This window comes from Gobio gobio, assembly GCF_949357685.1.
Source record: "Gobio gobio genome assembly, chromosome: 12".
NCBI classification, from domain to species: domain Eukaryota; kingdom Metazoa; phylum Chordata; class Actinopteri; order Cypriniformes; family Gobionidae; genus Gobio; species Gobio gobio.
The window spans coordinates 41,825,393-41,844,763 of NC_137105.1; the positions used below are offsets into that span (position 1 = coordinate 41,825,393).

The 19,371-nt window shown below is 38.2% G+C and overlaps 1 protein-coding gene across 3 annotated transcripts in view; it reads left to right on the plus strand.

Moving 5' to 3' along the window:
* Window positions 1-5,104: 5,104 nt before the first annotated feature.
* mtmr9 (myotubularin related protein 9) overlaps window positions 5,105-19,371 on the plus strand; it is a 28,838-nt gene continuing 14,571 nt past the window's right edge. Inside the window, exons 1-6 of one of the 3 annotated variants that reach the window (XM_079831369.1) lie at window positions 5,105-5,147; window positions 5,716-5,921; window positions 12,332-12,440; window positions 12,564-12,689; window positions 15,556-15,729; window positions 17,351-17,568. In XM_079831369.1, the coding sequence (XP_079687495.1) occupies window positions 5,740-5,921; window positions 12,332-12,440; window positions 12,564-12,689; window positions 15,556-15,729; window positions 17,351-17,568 (809 nt within the window). In that variant the 5' untranslated portion in view covers window positions 5,105-5,147; window positions 5,716-5,739. Of the gene's footprint in view, window positions 5,346-5,715; window positions 5,922-12,331; window positions 12,441-12,563; window positions 12,743-15,555; window positions 15,730-17,350; window positions 17,569-19,371 lie in introns of those variants that run through there. The other 2 variants (XM_079831368.1, XM_079831370.1) reach the window with 2 other exon arrangements.

Consider the following 19,371-nt stretch of genomic DNA (forward strand, 5'->3'; position numbering starts at 1 on the left):
TTTATTTTATTTTATTTATTTATTTTATTTATTTTATTTATTTTATTTATTTTATTTATTTTATTTATTTTATTATTTATTTTATTTTATGATTGAAATGTTATTATGCAGTTCAATAATAGTGGAACCAGTATCATCAGGATTTTTTTTTATTTTATTTAAAAATATATATATTTATTTTATTTTATTTTTTATTTATTTTATTTATTTATTATTTATTTATTATTTAAATGTTATTATGCAGTTCAATAATAGTGGAACCAGTATCATCCGGATTATTTATTTTATTTTATTTGATCAATTTTATTTATTTTTATTTATATGCTTGAAATGTTATTATGCAGTTCAATAATAGTGGAACCAGTATCATCCGGATTTTTTTTTTTTTTATAACAAAGAGACAATAATTCCATATCATATACCATATGACAATAAGCAGGCCTTCACAGATATTTTTAAAACCATGTGATAGGTTAAGCTATAGGTTGAGGTTTGATTTGATAGAACATGAGATGAAAATGTATGCTTATGTGTGCCCGGCTCCATATACAACACTCGAGTTACATCTGCAAATATATCAGCTCTCAGTCAGGGGAGTTTTTCCCCCCACACAAACAGTATGCATTTTTAATGAGAGCAAATGGAGCTGCATATTTTTGGGGGGAGTGTAGGGTTCATGGCACACATGTAACTCGAGCTAAATAATGCAGTGACTGTAATCGTTCACGGCGCTCAAGAAACACTCATCTTCCTCCTCAACAGGGGGCCACTCTGCTCCCAGCAGGATTCTGCTAAGACTACAGCAGGAGCTGTTGTAGATTCATACAGGTGCACACAGACAGACACACACACACACACACACACACACACACATACACACACACGCATGCACGTGCACACACACACACACACACACACACACACACACACACACACACACACACACACACACACACACACACACACACACACACACACACACACACACACACACACACACACACACACACACACACACACACACACACACACACACACACACACACACACACACACACATTCTTGAATATGTGGTGTACAGTCAGGGACTCATCATAGACGTAATGGTTTTTATACAATACACTCACCTAAAGGATTATTAGGAACACCTGTTCAATTTCTCATTAATGCAATTATCTAATCAACCAATCACATGGCAGTTGCTTCAATGCATTTAGGGGTGTGGTCTTGCTCAAGACAATCTCATGAACTCCAAACTGAATGTCAGAATGGGAAAGAAAGGTGATTTAAGCAATTTTGAGCGTGGCATGGTTGTTGGTGCCAGACGGGCCGGTCTGAGTATTTCACAATCTGCTCAGTTACTGGGATTTTCACGCACAACCATTTCTAGGGTTTACAAAGAATGGTGTGAAAAGGGAAAAACATCCAGTATGCGGCAGTCCTGTGGGCGAAAATGCCTTGTTGATGCTAGAGGTCAGAGGAGAATGGGCCGACTGATTCAAGCTGATAGAAGAGCAACTTTGACTGAAATAACCACTCGTTACAACCGAGGTATGCAGCAAAGCATTTTTGAAGCCACAACACGCACAACCTTGAGGCGGATGGGCTACAACAGCAGAAGACCCCACCGGGTACCACTCATCTCCACTACAAATAGGAAAAAGAGGCTACAATTTGCATGAGCTCACCAAAATTGGACAGTTGAAGACTGGAAAAATGTTGCCTGGTCTGATGAGTCTCGATTTAGATTAGATGATTAGATTCAAGTTTATTGTCATTACACATGTTCAAGTACAATGCAACGAAATGAGTTTGGAGCAAGCCTCCGAGCCGCAGCTATTTAAAGCGCCGCCACACGCTCTCCAGAAAAAAGAAAAGAAATGCAGATTGCAAAGCATACATGCAAACAAAACATACATAGTACACACAGTACACGTACTCACGTGATGGGATTTTTTGTTGGGACAGAGTAAGGGAGTTAGGAAGGAGGAAAGGGGAGGCAGACGGTTGGATGGGGGCAGGGATGGGGGTGAGGTGTGTATGATGCAAGTAAGAGTCTTGAAGAGTCCTGTGTTGTGTGAAAATGTTAGCCATAACTTAAGATGTTTTCGAGTTCAGTTCGGTGGCTTGTCCTTGAAGGGAGATATGGCAGTGCACAGGGAACGAAAGTAAGATAGCAGGACCCAGCTGTCAAGCTGACCTCCCAACCGAGAGAGATAGGGACAAGCTGGACGTTGGGGTGAGGGAAGGAGGGGGTCAATATCTTAATCCATTTAGCTGATCTTCTGTAATTTTCCGGACCGTAATCGATCAATCCGTTCTGATCCTCAGCGTCAGTGGCGAGCGTCCGGTTCATGAATGGACTTGGACATTTCATCCAATTTCATGGTCAGACCAGACATACTGCATAGCAGTTCACTAGCCTGACCCCCGATGGAGCCCACTCTTCCCTGCGTCTCCGCAGTCCGGGCTGAGATGTTAAGATACAGTTCCTCAATTTGTGTCACTCTTTGATCTAATACCTTTAGTCGGTCACACACATCCCCGAAGCACTCTTTAATTTCCACAGACAGCGGCTGGGTGAATTTACTGGCAGCTGTCTTACCAATGGCCATGTCCATCCCTTTATGACCACCATGTACCCATCCTCTGATGGCTACTTCCAGCAGGATAATGCACCATGTCACATGTCACACATCCCCGAAGCACTCTTTAATTTCCACAGACAGCGGCTGGGTGAATTTACTGGCAGCTGTCTTACCAATCTTCCGATAGGTCAGGGCAATCCCAAGGCCGAGAAATAGGAACCCCGCTATCATAATGCCAATTATGAATAAATTCTCCACATCCTCCACGGACAGGACTTCCAGGCACAGGACTTGCCAGCTGTTCCAGGCGTCCCGCGTGTAGCCCGCGGCGAAGGTCCCGTCCGGGCAGGTGGGTTCTCCCGGTGCACCCTTCCTTAGTGAGAAAATCTTGTCAATCGCGCTGAGAGACCAGTTAATTAATTCCATTTCAGTATTTTCAGGAGTCTAGCAAGCAGGGAGTCAAGAAAAATTTCTGTTGAGACATTCAGATGGTAGAGTCAGAATTTGGCGTAAACAGAATGAGAACATGGATCCATCATGCCTTGTTACCACTGTGCAGGCTGGTGGTGGTGGTGTAACGGTGTGGGGGATGTTTTCTTGGCACACTTTAGGCCCCTTAGTGCCAATTGGGCATGGTTTAAATGCCACGGCCTACCTGAGCATTGTTTCTGACCATGTCCATCCCTTTATGACCACCATGTACCCATCCTCTGATGGCTACTTCCAGCAGGATAATGCACCATGTCACAAAGCTCGAATCATTTCAAATTTGTGCTCTTGAACATGACAATGAGTTCACTGTACTAAAATGGCCCCCACAGTCACCAGATCTCAACCCAATAGAGCATCTTTGGGATGTGGTGGAACGGGAGCTTCGTGCCCTGGATGTGCATCTCACAAATCTCCATCAACTGCAAGATGCTATCCTATCAGTATGGGCCAACATTTCTAAAGAATGCTTTCAGCATCTTGTTGAATCAATGCCACGTAGAATTAAGGCAGTTCTGAAGGCGAAAGGGGGTCAAACACAGTATTAGTATGGTGTTCCTAATAATCCTTTAGGTGAGTGTATATTCTATCCCCTTACACTAACCTACCCTTAAACCCTACCCCTACCCATCACACAAAAACACAGAAAAAAATCACACAGAAAAAACCCACAGTTTAGTTTTAAGCCAAGTGTCCTCATAAACCATGTTTACGTTGTAATACCCATGTTATTATACACATTTCTGTCCTGATAAACCACATGTACACACACACACACACACACACACACACACACACACACACACACACACACACACACACACACACACACACACACACACACACACACACACACACACACACACACTTCACAAAATATATTTAAGTCAACACTAAATGATGCAAATCAAAGATGCTTGAAATATTATAATGCAGTGCAAAAATGTAACCAATATATTAGGATTTTCAATGATCCATTCTCCAAATCTCATATTTTATTTTAATTTAATTTATTTTCTTTTTTTTTAATTTATTTTCTTTTTATTTATTAATTTTATTTAATAACTCAATTAAACCTTTGTTAAAGAAATATATTATTATATTAATTTCATCATTAAAATGATTTTAAAGTACAATTGTATAATAGAGTTAAATAATCCCGGAACCAAGATATCACAGAAAGAAAAACAGTCAATTTCATGAAGACTTTTTTTTATTTTATTTATTCTTTATTTTGAAATTATAGTACATATTAAAACATAAATCCATCGAGAAGACTTTGTGTATGAACATTACAGAATTTCAAGTATGCAAGATTTTTTCGATGTTGTAGGATACTAATTGCCAGAAATGGTCCCGTCAGCAGTGTTCTTAACTTTCAGCTCTGCAGCAACACCTGCAAGGTTTAATGAATAACATTAAGAAGCAAGTGTGTATTCCCTGGAATATGTTCCAGAACTGTTTGTTCAGTTCCACAAGTGTACGGTCCACAGTTCAATAATGAAAATAAACAGTCCTGATTGTGGAGTCAACGTGCATCCTTGTCGTGCATTCTAAATTCAGTTTATTTACAAAATATTAATATCCCACAGATATAGATAAGGCATTTCATTTTTATTGATTTATTTATTTGAGAAGTAGGCCTACCTAATATATTGGCAGGCAAATATAGGCCCAATGTCAAAATATAAAACTTGTTCCTCATCTCTTCTAGTGTGTTTAAAATTATTTAACTTTAGCGTGCTGTATTTGTCAAATGTGACCAGCTCACTAATATTTTGTGATAGCCTATGTTTTCCTGGTGAATTCAAGATATTTTATAAACCTGGAGAGAACACTGAAATTATATTTATACATATTATATTTTATATAACTACTTATATATAGTTATATTTATCTAAATAATCACTCAATAATTTTTATTTTTAGTCAAAATATGATTATTCCGCTCTTATCTCTTTATATGTTCTCATTCTCCCTCGCGTTAGGTGGCGATAGTGCTTCAAATTTGCTCGCGGTCTGTTGTCAAATCCAACAAAGGAGTGGAAGACAAGGAAGTGGAGGTGTCAGGTGAGAAAAAAGCTGTTGTTACCGCTGCCATATAATCTAAATATATGTTTATAATGCACATTTTGTTCTCGAAAAGATACATTGCATTTTTTTTTCTCTCGAGTGCCTTTGAACAGTCTTTAGTACGAGCGACTCAAAGCTGCAAATCCCGTCTGTTGTTATTATTTCAGTGTGATGACACAGCGAGCCGAGAGAAAGGTGGACAGATGCATTGAATATGTTAAAATAATTGTTTATAAAGACACGTATATGTCTAATTTATGCTCATTCAAGTAAAATGGACGAATGTGGTATGTTTCGTACTGATGTCTCTTTGCTTGCGTCTTGTTTTGCTGCCTTCAGCACATAACAAATCCATCTCTGCAAGACATTAGCAAACCTATTATCAGTAGTACGAAGATATTGCTCAGCTAAATAAATTAAATAAACAACTGAATGTTACTACAGAAATAAATACAAATCACAGAATAATAACAAACCTAAAAACGAGACTGAGACGTAATGAATGTATTTTGAATGCATCACAGTATTCACCCCGTATTGTTTCATGTCCCATTGACTCTCCCAGGTTTCTTGTGCCTCTCAAAGCATCATGGAGTTTGCTGAGCTGATCAAAACCCCTCGTATGGATGGGGTGGTCCTCCACCGACCCTTCATGCCCACTGTGGAGGGAACTCTGTGTCTGACGGGACACCACCTCATTTTGTCCTCTCGCCAGGATAACACTGAAGAGCTCTGGCTGCTTCATACCGACATTGACTCCATTGAGAAAAGGTACCACTGACACACTGAAAGGTTGTGTGGTTCCTTGTGTACAAAAGTCTGAGACGACTAGTAAAAATGCCATAACATTTTTATGTTATTTTTCACTACCGTTCAAAAGTTTGGGAAAGTTTTCTAATTAAATTAAGACTTTTTTTATTCAGCAAAGATGCATTAAATTGTTAAAAATGACAGTAAAGACATTAGGACTGGGCGATATAGCTGAAAACTGTATCACAATATAAGTGTTTCATATCGGTCGATATCGATAATTATTGATATGTTTTATGACCCATTTAAAATAAGGACCAGGAGAAAAATATTTTACATTTAAAAATTTTTATTTTAAACTTAACCTTCTTCTGATTAAAATCCCCTCAGTTATAAAGGCAGAAATGTCAACACAAGCATGGAAAACACTCAAGTAATTAAAATATAAACACAAGTCTAAAATCACAATGAACACTTAACAATTATCTCTTAACATTAAAGAGCACCTATCATGGAATTTTTAAATGTACTTTTCATGTAGTGTGTAACATAGATCTAAGTGAAAAAAAACATCCTGCAAAGTTTGAAATATGACAGTGCACCGTATATATAGTTATTTTCTTTCAAAAGTAAGAGTCGACTCAGAGTCATTTTTAAGAATCGTTAGAGGACCGAAGATTTTTCTCTGACTAGATGACGTCAACTTGTCAAGTTATTTGAATAGGATACGCCCACTTATTGCGCTCCAAGACGCCAGTGAAAACTAGAAAACATCATGGCGACGAGACGCTGTGTTCTGAAGTGCGACTCAAAAGCAAACTTTTTTCATCTGCCCAAGGATGAGCATTTGAAGACTAAGTGGCTTGAAGACAAACCATACATCGTCGCGATTGTGTGTTTTATTAGTCTTCAAATGTCTCTATTTGCATGTTTCGCGATCTCAGGAAGCTTTTATTATGGACTTCTATTATGGCACATGGTATCTTCTTCGTCTGTCTTTACCATATATGGACTACATGTGCACAGAGCGCCATCCGGCTGCCAGTATGAATTGAAAACAACACATAAGAGACATCTGCGCATTTTGAGGAAGTATTGAATAAAAAATACTCCTCTGTTTAGAAATTTGACTTCTTTTTTTATGAATGAGATCAGCTGAGGCTCATATTACAATCAAACGGTACCGACGCAGTTTTCATATTCATAACTCCTGACACATATTAACAAATTACTGTCACTATAAGACTTTGATGGGCGCTCCGTTTCTGAAAATATCTGCACAGACTATACCAATCACAACTGACTGGGTCATCGGACCAATCACCGCAGATTAGCGTCACGTAAAGGCGGGGTTTTGAAAAGTGAATCACTAAAGGAATCATTTGAGAATCGCTGTCAAAACAGGTAAAAATAAATGCATATTATAAGAAAACTAAAGTCTTTTTTGTCATTGCATGCATGCAAAACTATTGTTGGGGACTTCTAAAACAATATTTGGAACATTTTAAATGCCATGATAGGTGCTCTTTAAGGTGCAGTGCCTCCGTTATTTCTTTGTAACTGTTACCGTTTAGACTGCTTTGTTATAAGGCACTGATCCAGAGTAACATTACCTCTCCATGTAGTTTCAAAGGCTGAATCCGAAATCGCCCCCTATACCCTTAAATAGGGGATTATTTGAAGGGACAGCCATTTGTAGTGGTGTCCGAAACAATAGTCGACGTTATTGAGTGCACTCATTCTATCCCACTTTGCACCGCAAGAACGAGTGCTCAGCTGATGTACACACAACGGCTGTCCGAATTCACTCACTTGTTTTCATTCACTCCTTTAAGTGAACTGTATCAGTGGACTGAAGTAGGGAGTAGTGATTGAGGGGTTAGAGGGCGATTTCGGATTCAGCCAAAGTCAAGAATAGCACAAACGAATGAGGCGCGCGCGCTGTCAGCGGAGGCTCGCACTGACCAGTCTTGATGGGGAAGACGTTCAGACTTATAAAATCCAAAAAACTGCCATACTGGTGAGCTGACTTGTTTTCCTGTTTTATCAACAATGTCCTCGCTCGCTGCGGCACTGATTTTCCACTTATCACTTCACGCTGGTTCTGTTTACTGAAGAATGAATCCAACACGAGACAACGATATGGCGCAACCAAAATTATACATTATTGGCTGTTAGCCTGTCACTCCCTACGTTGCTTGGTTACCAGAGAGTGAGTTCCTTTGTTCACGCAACCAAACTTGCTTTGCAACCTCTGGTTTCTTCCGAAAAAGAAAAAAAATTATCGAACGCATTTTTTATTGAAATTGACTACGTGTCTATCGCGACACATATCGTTATCGTTTTATCGCCTAGCCCTAAAAGACATTTATATTGTTACATAAGATTTCTATTTTTAAAAAAAATGCTGTTCATTTGTATTTTATATTCATCAAAGATAAAATATTAAAGGCACAATATGTAAGATTTTTAGATTAAAATATCCAAAAACCACTAGAACAATGTAATATATTTTGTTAACCTGTACTTACATTATCCCAAACATTTACAACTTTTAAATCCCAGTTTAATGGACCGCAGAAATCACCAGTGTTATGGACCGTGTCCTTGCGTCGCCTGTCAATGATGTCATATCCGCGCTACCCTTGATTTCCGTAGAAACCATGGAAAAACCAAAGACGCTTTAATATAGTATGTATTTTATTAGACAGGCAAGCAACTGTTTGTATATACATTTATTATCAGAAATCTAATGTTATACAGCGCAACACGGTTAGTCTTATTGTTTGAATGGCTTGTTTTATTGATTCACTGCGGGTAAAGTTTTTACCATGCCTCAGCGACAACACTATTTTGTAAAGTGGGTAACATAGCATAATCAGAGAGAGCTTTCTCCATCATACAATATATTATGGTGGGTCCTGCTTCATACCACTAGCGCTGCAGCTATCGAATATTTTAGTAATCGAGTATTCTACCCATTTTTCGATTTAATCGAGTAATTGGATAAGAAGTACTTTTTCTTTATGAAAGAGCGATACTAAATATACAAGAGAAAATAAGACATGTATCTTAAAATGAACAACTCATTTGTTTCCTTTTGAGGAAATTTTACATTTTATTGATTAAATTGCATACATTAAAGCTGCAGTCTGCAACTTTACAACTTTACGGTTAATAAACAGAACTGCATGCGTCTTGCGGAAGAACATTGCAGTCGGAGCTACTTCTCTCTTTTTATGTCTATGGCGAGTCACGCAGGGACTGTGCTCCTCCGCAGCGGTTCCTACCAGACCGGTCTGAAATAGTCCCAATATAAACACTTATTATAAGTGTACCGTAGTGATTCAGGGTAAGACAAAAACACGGTTTGGAAAATGGATGTTGCTCATTCTCATAATATAATTTTTGTAAATCTTGAACACAAAATAAGTTACGGACAGCAGTTTTAATATCTGTGAAAACTAAACCAATTTAGTGCATTCAATTGCAACATTACATTCAATGCAAATACAAATATATAAAATAAAAAATCGTAAATAAAAATATAAAAATAAATGTAAAACTACTATTATCTATTTTATTTACTATTAAACCTACAACCTATAAATCAAAATAATAGTAACATAATAATGCCTAAACATTGCATTTATGTTGTGAAACTTTCAAGTCTCAGCTTCAGCTCAGGTATGAAACAAGCCTTTACTGTCTTCTGAAGACTTTGTGGTTTTTGTAAGAAGCAAAGAATACTAGACAGGAAGGAAACTTGGAACAAGAACAAGAGTAGAGATGGGCATACTAGAGATGCGCGGATCAGCTCTAACGTCCCCGAATCCGCTGTTAAAAACAAACCATCACCCGCACCTGTGATTTTCTCTGATTTAGATATCCGCACCCGATCGTCACATTATTCACATTCTTAGTGTTAAGCGCAATGCTATCATAACCGATAAGTTACAATGAAGTGGGTTGCTTTAAAAACCCTTCTTTGGCGAAATGGAACCAGGGTCGACAACCTTTACAACACACGAAGGAGTAACCGCTAGAACGTGAGCAAAAGCGAGAGATGTGTTTGTGTTTAATTCAGATAAAGTTCATTGCACATACAGATCTACATTTTGAGCTAATCATTCATCAAAGTAACACAGCTTGTTTTATTAAGTTAGGAGCGATAAATAGCCTGTGGGATTTAAATTACGCAAATCAATGAAAGCACGCAGCTCTGAAAGCAGGAGCGCACACAACGGTTACAGCTCGTTCTGCTATTTGTTGCGCTTAGCTTTGAGAATATTTTAATGGTGTATTTCGGTAATATCAAGTATATAAAGTCCCATTAAACGTTTCACATACACATCACAATGACGGTGATGCATGTGCAAACTCCATTCATGCTGGTTATGTGTTTCGAGTGCTGGTATCACTTCAGCTGATGCGCGAAGTTCCGCGAACTGCCACAAATGTCTTAAGCGTTTTAAACATTCTCTCATCCACCCGCAGTTTTTAGAATGTTACTTTTTATTACTTAGTATGCGCTAGTCCTCACACAATAATTGTCTTTCTGCAACATGACCGTGTGTAGTTAAATGGACTACACAAAGCTTCGAGGTAAATTATTTTGCCTTGATGATTTTTTGAATTCGAGTAACTCGAGTTACTCGAGGAATCGTTTCAGCCCTACATACCACCGTAACTTTAATACATTTGCTCCTTCTTGAACGTGATTTCTGTCCGAGTCTGTCGGATCCCTTTCCATCGGCTATGGAGCAAGCCTACAACTCCCATGATTCCACACTCATTCACGGCGTCACCTTTGTTTTAAAGGGGTCATATAATGGTACATGCACTTTTACAAGTTGATTGTACGGAAAGGTGTGTTGGCAGTGCCTGTACACAACCATCCTATAATGATAAAAATCCATCCAGTGTTTTTTTTTTTTTTTAATCTCCTTATATGTTTCCCCTGTCTCAAATCGAGCCGTCTGACCCGGTCGGACGCCCCTCCCAAGATTGTTGATTGACAGCAGCGTTTCAACACAGACCCGCCCTGAGCGAGCTGTCATCATAGTCCGCCATTGTTGATACGCTGGAGCAGAATGGCGTCTAAGCGATTGTGGTGTTCTGTTCTTGGGTATAATAACGAACACAGCAGTCATTTTGATGTTCCTAAATCCGAACCGCTGAAGACGCAGTGGCTGAGTTTTGCTTTCTAAGGGAATATTCCCCCGATCAACGTCAATGCTTTCATGTTTGCGCGAATCATTTCTCACCAGACTGCTTTATAAACAAGGGTCCGTATAAAGCAAGTTTTTTGCTAAGAAGCTGCTCCTGAAAAAAGGATCGCTACCAACTATTCGTGTTCCTGCTGCACCTCCAGAAGAAGTGAGTGTAACGTTTTATTAACCTTTATATTAATCTTTGCAAATCGCTTGCACGCTTCACGATGAATGTGGCTAAAGTTTACAGGTTAAGTTACATTACAGCATGCTTTTCAGTATGACTTTCTCAATATAATTCACAATCCCACGTTTATATTGAACAACGCGTTATGGTTATTACAAACTGTGTACGCTGGTGATATAGTTAGCGTGGTAACACTACAATCTGTCAATGAACTAACGTATACATCAGTGAACACATAGCATTCGTATCTCACTACGCTACCCTGCCAGTACAAAGATAGATCAAAGTGACATTACGTTAACCAACCATTCAGAAACGTTATAAACGTCAGAAACCTTAATTGTCGAACTTCGTTGGGGCCGTCATCTTGTTCCGGGTCCGACTCCGGTTCAAATTGATACGGTTGCACTCAGAGACTCCCGTTGCTATTCTTTCTTCAAAATATACCCTCAACTGTTGTCAAGGCAACACTCCACGTGTGTTGTGTCGAACGCCCCACAGAACAGAGGGGCGGGGTGAGCAAAGCTCATTATCATTTAAAGTCACATGCACTGAAATGGCTTGCTGAAAACAGAGCTGTTTTTGACCAGGTAAAATTAGTGTTTTCTTACAATACTAATGAGAATTTTTTTATTAAAGTATATTACAATCTTTTCAAATAGACACTAAAGAATCATATTAACTTGTACAAAAATGGCATTATATGACCCCTTTAAATAAGTGAGCTCTAGCGGTGAAACTTGCATACTGTGATTTTAAGCAAGGTTTTCAACGTTAATAATTATAGATGTTTCTTGAGTAGCAAATCAGCAAATAGGAATGATTTCTGAAGGATTGTGTGACACAAGAATAAATTACAATTAAAAAAAAAAACATTTGAAAAATTCTAATTGAAAGCAGTTATTTTAAATTGTAGTAATATTTCACAATATTACTGTTTTTTTTTTTTTTTGATCAAACTAATGCAGCTATGGTGAGCATAAGAGACTTCTTTCAAAAACATAAAAGTCTTACTGACCAAATGTACGCAGGTTTGTCGGATCCCTTGGAACTATTATTGTAAAGTGTAAAGACCTGCGGGTGATTCAGCTGGACATACCTGGCATGGAGGAGTGTCTTAATATTGCCAGCTCAATTGAGGTAAGACTGCATTGTTACTCACTCATAAAGCAGAATAATAATGGAAAAATAATAACCTGAGGATGTCCTAATTTCTCAGTTTATGCTGTTAGTGTTCATGTTGGTTAATGGTTCATCTTTCAGGCTCTGTCCACGCTGGACTCGGTGTCCCTGATGTATCCCTTCTTCTACCGTCCTCTGTTTGAGGTCATTGAGGACGGATGGCAGTTGTTCATACCAGAGGAGGCTTTCAAAGATCTGGAGTCTATGGTATTGTTTTTATCCCTGGATGCCTTGACACTGAGGTCATCAGGAAAAAAATGGTGATAGATTTTCTCAGTGTATCATTGTTCATTTTTTCTGATTGTTCTCTGTGAGAAGCCAGGGAACAAATACTCACGACCATATGTTCTGTGATCCAGTTTTAATATAAATACAGCTAGGATTTCACACACACTACCGTTCAAAAGTTTGGGGTCTGTAAAGTTTTTTTTATGTTTTTGAAAGAATATTCTTGTGCATTTATTTGAGCTAAAACAGTAATATAGTTAAGTCACTTTTGTTTATATAGCACTTTATACAATACTTGGTTGTTTCAAAGCAGCTTTACAATGATAACAGGAAAATGATTCAATAATGCAAACAGTTCTTTCAGCTGTACAGCTGCTCTAAAAGAAAACGGCTTCATCGTTCAGCTGAAATCAGTTCACTGTTTATTCAATTCTGTTGTAAAGACCAAAAATTATTAAATTAGTTTATCTTCATCTGTAGAGCCGTTCTGCAAAAAAACAGCGATGTCGTCCAGCTCAGTTCAGTTCACATCAAATAATGTCAGTGCAGTCAAATCAATAAAATTGTTGAATACTAAAGGGTTAGTTCACCCAAAAATGAAAATTCTGTCATTAACTACTCGCCCTCATGTAGTTCCAAACCCGTATATGACACAAATGAAGATATTTTTCATGAAATCCAAGAGATTTCTGTTCCTCCCGTAGACAGCAATGTCATTGCAACTCTCAAGGCCCAGAAAAGTAGTAAAGATGAAGTCCATGTGACTCCAGTGGTTCAACCTTAATGTTATGAATCGCCAAGAATATGCTTTGTGCGCAAAAAAAACATAACAAAAATAGCGACTTTATTCAACAATCTCTTCTCTTCCATGTCATTCTCCTACGCTGTTCACATAGTAAACACAGTGCAGTACTTCCGGGTTCTATGTTAGAACGCTGTCTCATTATTGGCCAGCTCCTGCGTCAGCATCACACACATGCGTCGCTGTCCTCACATGAACAGCGTTGACCAATAGTGAGCCGGCGTTCTGATGTAGAACTCAGAAGTGCTGCACTGTCTTTACTATGTGAACAGTGTCCCAACTAAGCAACCCAGAGGCAACAGTGGCAAGGAACCCAAACTCCAAAACATTGTGAAATGTGTCCCTGGACCACAAAACAAGTCTTAATGGTAAATTTAATCATAAATGAATAAATAACCTTTCCATTGATGTATGGTTTGTGAGGATATGACAAAATTTGGCTGAGATACAACTATTTGAAAATCTGGAATATGGGGGTGCAAAAAAATCGAAATACTGAGAAAATCGCCTTTAAAGTTGTCCAAATGAAGTCCTTAGCAAAGCATATTACTACTAATAATAATTTTTTGATATATTTATCAAAATATCTTCATGGAACATGATCTTTACTTAATATCCTAATGATTTTTGGCATAAAAGAAAAATCGATCATTTTGTTGGCTATTGCCACAAATATATAGCCTAGCGTGGCCATACTCAATTCTAGTCAGAATATGAGTCTGGTACCGCTCCATTGAGCTTTGATTATGGGGCGTGTTTCAACCGAGCCAGGAAAGACCTCAATTGGATAGACCCACAACCAATCAGAGCAACGGAGCGACCCGTAACGTTAGTTGTCAAATGTCAACAGAACTCAACTGCACTGTGTTACCAAGTCCGTGTTTTTCTCCATGTCCGCGGGTTGAAGCGACCCCAATTATGTGATTATATAAACCCAGGAATGCGAATTTTAGCAGGCAACCTTGCCAAAATAACATATTTTGCCAACCAAACGCCATTTTTTTCCGGAGAACCACCCGGAAAGTTATTGTTTTGGGCTATAGTTTTGAGTAGCAATTGTGCGCGACATTGCAAAAACACTTGGAAACCCTGTTTGCGCGCACGCTGGATTAAGTAACGTTACAAGAAAAAGATGAGTGTAAACGATCTTTGCCAGTAATAAAATAATTTAAGGATACACAGAGTACTTACCAACACGATCATCGTTTCTGAGAGAAATAGTGAAGGTGAATGCATATACGAACAAGTTCTCCGTTTAGGATAAGAGCAAATTCAACCCAAGAGCCTTCGATGACGTGGATGATTACGTTACTGTTGATCATCTGTCCATCATCGTCTAAAGCCCGCCCTGATGATTTCATTGGTCCGAACAGTTTCTGTTCGGGCATAATTCCTCCTCTATGGAGCGAGTCCAGACCGAATTGCCCGAGCAAAAAATTTTGTGGGCGGGGCTAAATTCGGCTGGCATCCAGGCTAACAAATATACTCATGCGACTTATGAGTGGTTTTGTGGTCTAGGGTCACAAATGATATTCAAATTTAAATTATCTGTTTTAAAAGATTGTAAAATGTAATTTATTCCTGTAATGCAAAGTTCATTACTCCAGTCTTCAGTGTCACATGATCCTTCAGAAATCATTCTAGTATGATGATTTGCTGATAAAGAAACTCTTATTTTTTAAATCTGTTAAAAACAGTTGTGCTGCTTTATATTCTAGTGGAAACTTTGAAATTGTTTTAAGGTTTATTTTATTAATACATTTGTTCAAAAGAACAACATTTGTTTGAAATAGAATCATTGTGACATTATAAAAGTTTGTCACTCTTGATAAATTAAATGTATTCTTGTTGAATAAAAGTGTTAATTTCTTTCAAAAACAAAATCTTAGTGAGTTTTCAGTAGTGTGTGTCAGCTTATTCTAAACCCCTATTCGTTTACAATTAGAATGTAACAATATATTCATGAAAGGTTTTTTGTTCTTTTCATTTAAAAAGAAACTCTAAATTGTAAAGGTGACCCTGAATTCTGTGGTTCTCTCTCAGACAGATGAATGGAGACTGAGTGAGGTCAATAAAGACTTCAGCGTGTGCCCCTCGTACCCGTCCCTACTGACCGTGCCTAAAGACATCGATGATGAAAGTCTCTGCAAAGCTGCTTCCTTCCGGCACGGTGGCCGTTTCCCTATGCTGAGTTACTACCACAAGAAAAACGGCATGGTTAGAAATGCACTTGTTTACAAAATGTTGTTTACATTTTTTTTTTTATCTATTTAAAGCTGCAGTCCTTAACTTTTTTTTTTTTGTTTACTAAAAATTCTCCAAAATCAATTTTTGAGGAAGTACAAAACCAGCCAGTATTCAAAACTATCTCCTTACCTTAGCCCAATTCACAAAAGTAATCTTGTACTAATGTGTTATAATTTGGTGGTACTGGTGGATTTCCATGAGAAATTCGAGCATGTCTTTGCATCATTACGTCACGTCTGTATACATAAAGAAGGAGTCCGGCTTGTGGAGATTAGTCAAAAGCAAAAGATTAGACTGTACAGAAATTGAAATCTACAGGTAACACTAATACACACTAAATACACATAGTCACGTAATTCTGATGTTGTTAACGTTAACCATTTTAGAACAAAGTATAACAATAATAATAATTTGCACGGTTTGTCAAGTCAAGTCAGCTTTATTTATATAGCGCTTTTAACAATGCAGATTGTTTCAAAGCAGCTTTACAGTGTTAAACAGCAAAATAATGCAACAGAATTTTATTCAGCTGTATAGCCATTCTGGAGAAAACGGTGATGTCATCAGTTCATTTCAATTATCATACAGTGACAGTGTGGGCTTTAGATCAGTAATTTAGTTTATATGGTTCATTTGGTTTAATAATTAGATTTATTTGGATCTTTAGTTGAAAAAATTAAGAAAAATTTAGTGGCCCCAACTGAGCAAGCCAAGCCAGAGGCAACAGTGGCAAGGAAACCAAAACCCCATCAGGTGACCTAATGGAGAAAAATAAACCTTGGGAGAAACCAGGCTCAGTCGTTTGATGTGATATGAGCTAAGCAATCGTTAGATTTAATCACAGTTGGTAGCGTGATTTATTGTAATGCGTCAGAACAAAAGTGTCAGACATGTTAATTACTTGTTCAGATGACATTTTGCGGGGGAAATTCTTATTTTGGTCAATCTGTGATTCTGAAGTACAGTATCCACACTAGTGTTGTCAAAAGTACCGACCGCGATATAAGTCGGTACTGAAATTTAAAAAACGCTTTGAGCGCTGTTGAGCTGGAATCGTAAACACCTCTGACTGGCCATTGTGCTCACGCACTCATCGGATGTGTCTGTGATGTGCTACAATGATCAACACACGGGAGTGTTTGAAAGCACACGCAAGTGTTTGAAAGTTTTTTGAAAGCGGGAGCCTTTGAAAGCACAAGCAGGCGTCGACCGCTCCCAACTGTATCTGTGTAAGCGCTCTGTGAAAAGCGTCATTGATGTATTTATATCATGTTTTTGAAGCGCTGGTCATTGTAGCCAATCACAGACATATTAAAGCATCACTTTTTTTACATTTCAGACCGATTTGGTATCGCGGATCGGTACTTATGACAACACTAATCCACACCGGTGCGGTGACTGACAGCCAGGCACACAAACTCCTCAAAACATTAGATTCATCCGCGCTGCGGAGCCGTGCCGATGCACAACCCACGTAAAGATGATAATTCCGCAAATAACTGCAATTACGGGTTTCAAACAGAGATGGAGACAAAGAGGCAAAACTTACAGACTGCTGCTTTAATTCAGACCCTGATCACAATGTCCACAGGTGATGATGCGAGCAGCCCAGCCACTAACAGGAACCAATGGGCGCCGCTGCAAAGAAGACGAGAAACTGATTAATGCCACGCTTTGCGCAGGGAAGCGTGGTTACATCATCGACACACGCACTATAGCTGTAGCGCAGCAGGCTAAAGCTCGCGGAGGAGGATTCGAACAGGAAGCCAACTACCCGCAGTGGAGGAGGATCCATAAAGCCATTGAGAGGTGTGTATCCAATTATTCTCGCAGAGCCAAACTAGCTGCATTAGTAGAGATGCACAATATTAATATTCTGGTTGAAAATCATTTTCATGTTATGACAGATATTAACCCCTAGGAGTCTGAGCTGTTTTGGGGCCCTTTAGAAGTTTTGACCTGCTCTGACTTTTGTGCATTTTTCAGTTGCTTATAAACATATTAATGGCAAAAGTGTAATTACACTGTATTCAGCACAAACTGGGCTACCATAATATGTGAGCAACATGTATGTACATGCTTGTATTTTTGAGAGAATAATGTTTATGCATAATTTTTGAATTTTTTTTTAAAATGAAAGCTTCAAAACACACAATTGATATGTGTTCACAAGGCCTTTGATTATTGGGTGTTTTTGTTTAGAGTTTTTGCTTTAAACTGATGTGAGAATCATTGACCCTACTCATTCACATAAAACAATATATTAATTTACATTTTGTAAAACACTTTTTCTTTACTCAGGCCTTATGTGAGTAGGCGTGAACGATCCATGAATAATAATGTGATCACTCCTGAGAAACAAAGACCTGCATAATAATGAGCTGCATAATAAATGAGCTTTAGGTAGGCCTACTAGATTTTAGGTTTACTAGATAAGTACAGTAACAGTAAAACATTTTTACCTATGGTAAAAATGTATTTGTCTATGTGGTGTTTTTAATAGGACAAACCATGTGCAAATTTCTCTTTAAAATTGCAGTGTACCAAACGTGGTTTGAAACCACCCATTCCTACTGTCACAAACGTGTAACCAATTCAATCAACTAGAGGTAGATTTATGGATTTTACAGATAACAATAACTAGATTGGACCGCAATTGACCAATAACCGATTTGAGAATTTTGTTTTCATTCAGTATCCAGGTAAACTAGTGCTGAACTTTATTACAAAAAAAAAACAATACTTCTATAGCATTTATTAACCTTAGTTAAAGGTGCAGTGTGAGGATCTATTGACATAAATGCAATATAATATACATAACTTTGTTTTCAATGGTGTATAAAGACCTTGCATAATGAACTGTTATGTTTTTATTACCTTAGAATGCGCCGTTTCTATCTACATACACTGTGGGTCCCCTTACAGTAAAGTCACCATTTTGCGCCGACGTGTTTCTACAGTAGCCCTAAACGGACAAAGCGCTAGCTACTGAGCGGTGGGCGTTTGCAATTCGCAACCTCACCACTAGATGCCGCTAAGATTTACACACTGCACCTTTAATATTACAGATGGACTCTTATTGTAAAGTGTTACCATTTCATATGAATCCAAACAGTCATGCTTCAAAATGGCCATCTTTTAAGGGTTAGTTCAGCCAGAAATGAAAATTAGCCCATGATTTACTCACCCTCAAGTCATCCTAGGTGTATATGACATTCTTCTTTCAGACGAATGAAGTCAGAGTTATATTAAAAATGCCCTGGCTCTTCCAAGTTTATGATGGCAGTGAATTGTTGCTTTGTTTTTGAAGTCCATAAAAGTGCATCCATCCCTCATATAACTGCTCCACACGGCTCCGGGGGATTAATAAAGGCCCGAAGCGATGTGTTTGTGTAAGAAAAATATCCATATTTAAAACTATATAAAGTAAATTATGTAGCTTCCACCAGATCGCCTTCCGTATTCAACTTACGGAAAAAGTGTAGTGCCTCTTGCAGTTCAAAATGCTTAAGCTACGTCTGACGACATTGCACACCAGTTCTGTTCAGTTCAGTTCACCAGTTCACAGCGATCTGGCAGAAGCTAGATATTGTACTTTTACTACTAGATATT